The sequence below is a fragment of the Arvicanthis niloticus genome, chromosome 1 (assembly GCF_011762505.2).
Source record: "Arvicanthis niloticus isolate mArvNil1 chromosome 1, mArvNil1.pat.X, whole genome shotgun sequence".
Lineage (NCBI taxonomy): Eukaryota > Metazoa > Chordata > Mammalia > Rodentia > Muridae > Arvicanthis > Arvicanthis niloticus.
In genome coordinates this window covers 74,203,008-74,209,154 of record NC_047658.1, presented here as the reverse complement: position 1 = coordinate 74,209,154, position 6,147 = coordinate 74,203,008, and the positions used below count along the sequence as shown (strand labels likewise).

The 6,147-nt window shown below is 39.6% G+C and overlaps 1 protein-coding gene across 1 annotated transcript; it reads left to right on the top strand.

Moving 5' to 3' along the window:
• Positions 1-1,192: 1,192 nt before the first annotated feature.
• On the top strand, positions 1,193-5,826 carry LOC117720656 (olfactory receptor 52B2-like). Its single transcript, XM_034519276.2, has 2 exons — positions 1,193-1,273; positions 4,679-5,826. Exon 2 carries the CDS (start codon positions 4,698-4,700, stop codon positions 5,643-5,645), a length of 948 nt encoding a protein of 315 aa, XP_034375167.1. The 5' UTR covers positions 1,193-1,273; positions 4,679-4,697; the 3' UTR covers positions 5,646-5,826.
• The last annotated feature ends 321 nt before the right edge of the window (positions 5,827-6,147 follow it).

Below are 6,147 nucleotides of genomic sequence, written 5' to 3'. Positions count from 1 at the left end.
TAATGACTGTTATGATGTGGCTATAAAATGGTCCCCATAAGAGGCTCTTGGGATAAAGACTTGGCCCCCAGTGTAGTGTATTTAGGTAGAATTTTAAATATATATATATATATATATATATGTATATATATATATATAGAGAGAGAGAGAGATAGAGAGAGAGAGATAGAGAGATAGAGAGATAGAGAGATAGAGATAGAGATAGAGATAGAGATAGATACTGTCACTTCAGACATACCAGAGGAGGGCATTGAATCCCATTATAGATGGCTGTGAACCACCATGTGGTTGCTGGGAATTGAACTCAGGACCTCTGGAAGAGCAGTCAGTGCTTTTACCCATTTCTCCAGCTCAGGAACTTTTGTTTTCAATTAGATGAGTTTTTGTTTCTTCAATTTTAAAAAATGACTCATTTATTTAATTTTATGTGTATGAATGTTTTGTCTGCAGGCATGTATGTGTATCACATGCCTGCCTGGTGTTAACAGAGGCCAGCATAGAGCTTCAGATCTATAGGTAGTGGAGTTATAATTGGTTGTGGGCTACCATGTGGTTGCTGGGAGTCAAATTCATGCCCTCTCCAAAAGCAGTGCAGTCTTTTAACTGCTGAGACAGCCATCTCTCCAGCTCCCTTAGGTTAGAATTTTGAGATGTGATTGGATTCCAATGGCTCTGGTTTTATCAGTAAATTCATCCACTGATGGAGTTATAATTTGGTGGAACTATTGGGAGGTGGCAGAGACCATGTCTGACTCATCTGACTCATTACTATAGTTTTAGCATATTAGTATAAAGCTGAATTTCTCTCTCTCTCTCTCTCTCTCTCTCTCTCTCTCTCTCTCTCTCTCTCTCTTACTTACTTATATGTTCTTACATACATGTCCTTAGTTCCTTCTTATCTATTGTTTCCTCTTTATTCTACAAATGTCTATGCATATTGAAGCTTTGTGGGTATAGGTGTGATCTTAATAATCTCCACACTGAGCAGCAGTATCTCAGATTCAGTGATGCCTGTGTTCTGGTGATCTGAAGTCATCACCAATGCATGTGCAGAAACAGTAGGAAGGATTCTGCTGGTTTCTGAGCTAGTGATCTCTGGAGACTGGCTCTGCTGGGGTTTGTGTCTATCTAACCAAACCAGATACCCTCTACAGAACGCTGGGGAAGAAGCTGTCTCCTGACCCAAAGGACTCTAAGATGAGGTACAAATATGACCTCACTCTACTGCAGAGCCTATACCACATGTGGAGGAAGAACTTTCTCTTCAGCTTGGGTAAATTTTTGAGATATAGATTTCAGTATGATCTTTTATGTCATCTGGGGAGTGAGCTATACTAAATGTATTCATTTTGACATCTTGCTTTGTTGTGCAAAAGTGGGACTAGAGCTATTTTTCCATAGACTATTAAAGTAGCTTAAACTGTTGAAATACTGAAAGCATGCATATTAAAAGTTACAACTTTGGGTTGCTTAAAACAGTTTAATTGTTACAGAATTAGGATTCATTATAGTTTTACTGGCTTTAATAGAAATTCACCAAAGTAATTAAAAAATAATTAGAACCAATTTTGTCATTATTTCTTCATAAATGTATGCATATGGGTTTCTATTTTCTTCTCCACTCATGCTTCAGATATGGCTTAGTATTGTGTTGTCACACACTGACCTGTATTTGAAATTTTGATCCTTTGTTCATTGTGGAGTTTTACTTAGGTTTTTTTTTTTTTTTCAGAAGACAAGTTCATCACTCACTTCATCTTAGGTGACTCAGCATCTGCAAGCCCAAGACATAAAATGACCCTTGTGATGTCTTGAATTCTTATGTGAACTTGAGACAGAAACATTTTGTGTGTGTTGTATGTGTGTGTGTTGGATGTGCACGTGTATGAGCATGCCCTTGTACATATGCAGAGATCAGAGGACATTTCCAACCCTGTCCTGTCACTCTCTGCCTTACTCCCTTGAGGTTGTCTTTCCCTGAACCTAGAAGCTAGGTTAGTGTCCAGCAAGCTCCAGTGATACTCTTGTCTCCAACCTCCATAGTGCTGGGATCGTAGACTTGAAGGACCATGCCTGGCTTTTTAAATGCATAACAAGCACTCTTGCAATTGAGCTGTCTCCCCAGTCCTTAGATTTTTATTTAAAAACAGAATTAAAGACAGTTCCTGTGTGTTCAAGCCAAAGTGGATTTGTGTTTTCTGTTGCTTGTAATATAGTGTAGTGTACCTCATAGACAGAAATCAGATTTTGCATCTGGATCTACGATTAGTTTTTGTTTACTTAATTATATGTCCTCATTGACACTTCTTTTGTGTGTGTGTGTGTGCATATTTTCATGTGTGTAGAGGTACACATGTGTGCATGTGTGTGCATTAATGTAGAGATCAGATGTCAACTTCAGTTGCTTTTCCTCAGGAGAAGAATTTTGGTAAGACAGAGACTTTCACTGAGACCTGGGGTCTCCTGAATAGTGAGGCTGGTCTCTAGCAAATCCCAGTGATTCTCCCATCTTCACCTTTAAGCAATGGTATCACAAGTACATGTCAGAACATACAGCTTCTTATGTGGGTGATGGAGCTCAAATCAGAACCTGAAGTGCTTTACAGACAGTTATCTCTCCAGCTCCTAGATATAAATACAAACAAACAAACAAACAAACAATTGGAAAAAAACCATTTCATTACAATATAGGTATTCTAACTTACTACCCTAAGGTGGTTATGAAGCTAACTTGATAGTGTAAGTATGTAGATGTCTGTCGATTCTCTTGCTGTTGCTTTGATTTCTGAACAGAAATGGCAGAAGTTATTGAACAGAAACCTTTGCAGAGTTAAAACCTTTAAAAGTGCTGAGCCATAGTAGAGCATATCTTTAATCCCAGCACTCCAGAGGCAGAGACAGATGAATCTCTGAGTTTGAGGCCAGCCTGGTCTACAGAGTGAGTTCCAGGACAGCCAGGCCTACACACAGAAACCCTGTCTCTAAAAAACAAAACAAACCAAACTACCACCACCAACCCCCCCACCCCTAAACCTAAAAACTAAGCAACCAACCAACTAACTAACCACCCCAAACAAATAAACAAAACAAAAACCAAAACAACAAAACCCCAAATCAAAACAAAAGCAAGCAAGCAAACAAACAACAACAAGATACAATGATAAATGTTTAAAAGCTATTGTCAAGTTACTGTCCACAGTGGCCATCGAGCGTTACATGTCTTCACAGGGAGCTATTTTCCTTTTTAAGAGGACATATTTCATTTCTTTATATTTTATGTGATTTTCATTTCTTTAAATATTATGTGATTGAACATCTGTTCATATGTATAGACTGATTTTATTATAGTATATGTTGTCCATTTTGATTCTTTGCAGGTTTAAAAATACTTCTTTATTTTCATTGACCTTTATTATTTCAGGACATCAATCTTTTTTCTATTGCAAGCATTGTATATATCTTTATTCTAGAATTACCTTTTTAAAATATCCTCCATTCTGTTTTTATAAAACTGTCAGTCATTCGTTACTTTCTATGGAATTTGGTTCTCTTATTTTATTTAGACCCTTCAAATGCCAAAAATGTTTTATCTTAAAACACTCATTTTAATTCTACATATCCTTATAGTTTTGCTGTTTAGGCATCTGGAATTTTTATTTGTTTACCTAACAAGTTGGGAAATAGTCTTTTTCTCTCACAAAAATTATGTAGTCAAATATCCCAATGTTGTTAATTGAATAGATTGTTTTTTTCCTTAGATTGAAATTGTTAAGTTCCAAATATATGTCTATTAGTTACTTGGATTTCTGTTAAGTTGTACTGATTTCTTCACTCACAGTAAGAGGGCTTCCTGGGTGGTAATGTAGAAACTAAGGGATTTTCAAAGTAGAAAGATTTGTTGTAGGTGGGGAAAGTGCTTGCCAAAAGTGATGAAAACTGGAAAATTCAGGTTCTAAGTGGAGAGCAGGTAACACTGTAAATTAGCCTTGACAATGTGTCTAAAGCTGAAAAAAAAAGAGGAATGTAGGATTGTGGAGGTTTTCTATGTTTAAAAGATTTTGGCTTTATTCTATATGTTGATAGGGTTATTGAAAAAAATAGGGACTAGGGAGATGGCCCAGTGGGCAGGAGTGGTTGTGAAAGCAGATGGACCTGGGTTCAGATTTCCAGGACTCATGCAAGTAGTTGGCCATTTCTGTAAGCATCTGTAACTCTAGCATTGGGAGGTGCAACAAGAGGCTCCTGAGAGTTTGGTGGTGCGTGCACGTGAACGCGCGCGCACACACACACACACACACACACACACACACACACACACACAAACACAAACCGTCTCCCCATACCTCACATACACTAAAACAAAACAAACCACAGTAAGCGTTTTGTCACCAAGGCTGTATCAGATCTACTCAATGTAAAGGGGTGAGGATGTGAGGCCTTGCCTAGCATAGGAGGAACAGGTGAATGACCAAAGCCTGGAAAAGAGTTAGGTGGAGCATGCATGTGTGTATGGGTTCCAGACACTGCCGAGGTGTGGTCAGGAACACTTGTTTGTATCTGCAATGCAAATGTGGGGACTGGAGGAGTGACATTGTTCACTTGTAAGTCACTGTGATGTTTGCAAACTGTCTACCAGAGCTCACGCTGGCTCTTCCTACTGTCTCTTCATTCTTCACAGGAAGAATTGAAAAGCAAGCATGCTTGGAACTAACTTCACCATCATCCATCCAACTGTGTTCATCCTACTTGGAATCCCAGGGCTGGAGCAGTACCACACCTGGCTTTCTATCCCTTTCTGTCTCATGTACATTGCTGCAGTCTTGGGAAATGGAGCCCTCATCCTTGTTGTCCTGAGTGAACGCACCCTCCATGAGCCCATGTATGTCTTTCTATCCATGCTGGCTGCCACTGACATTCTCCTGTCAACCACCACTGTGCCTAAGGCCTTGGCTATCTTTTGGTTCCATGCTGGGGAGATCCCCTTTGATGCCTGCATTGCTCAGATGTTTTTCATCCATGTTGCTTTTGTGGCTGAGTCGGGAATCCTTCTGGCCATGGCATTTGACAGATATGTGGCTATTTGTACTCCTCTGAGATACTCAGCTGTCTTAACACCTATGGCAATTGGAAAAATGACCCTGGCCATCTGGGGACGGAGCATTGGGACCATTTTCCCTATCATATTCCTGCTGAAGAGGCTGTCATACTGCAGGACCAATGTCATCCCACACTCATACTGTGAGCATATTGGTGTAGCCAGATTGGCCTGTGCTGACATCACTGTCAATATCTGGTATGGCTTCTCAGTGCCAATGGCTTCAGTTTTGGTAGATGTTGCACTCATTGGTATTTCTTATACTTTGATCCTCCAGGCTGTGTTTAGACTTCCTTCCCAGGATGCCAGGCACAAGGCCCTCAACACCTGTGGTTCTCACATTGGGGTCATTCTCCTCTTCTTCATACCATCATTTTTTACTTTCCTTACTCATCGCTTTGGCAAGAACATCCCCCACCATGTGCACATTCTTCTGGCAAATCTCTACGTGTTAGTTCCTCCCATGCTTAACCCCATCATCTATGGTGCTAAGACCAAGCAAATCAGGGACAGCATGACTCATATGTTGTCTGCTGTGTGGAAGTCCTGAGAGTGGTCACAGTTCACAAAGCTGTCTCAGTTTCTCTTACCGAGAGAGAGAGAGAGAGAGAGAGAGAGAGAGAGAGAGAGAGAGAGAGAACGAACTTGCCAGTGAGTTCTTCCATTCAAGAACTGTGTTATCTGTTGCAGAAAGCAAATGAGTACCAAAATAAAATCTCTATGGATTCAAATCCTGGTTCTATTACATTCTGATTGTGAGCCATGGGGAGTTCATATCTTTTGGGAATTTAATCTTAACCTATAAAATAAAACTTCTTAACCTATGTTCTAAGCTTATTTTGAGGATTAATTTGAATATATGAACCATTTGGTATAGTGTCTGGCATCATATAGGTTCTCGATAGCTGTAATTCTAACTTGAAGCATAGTGATTGAAAAAGATAATTTTGATTTTATTTATGTGAGATTTCAAGCATGTCCAGAGGCCTCTCTTCTCTCTTATGCTTGCCTGTTCAGATTACATACACCATGACCATCATCTTTTCCAGCAT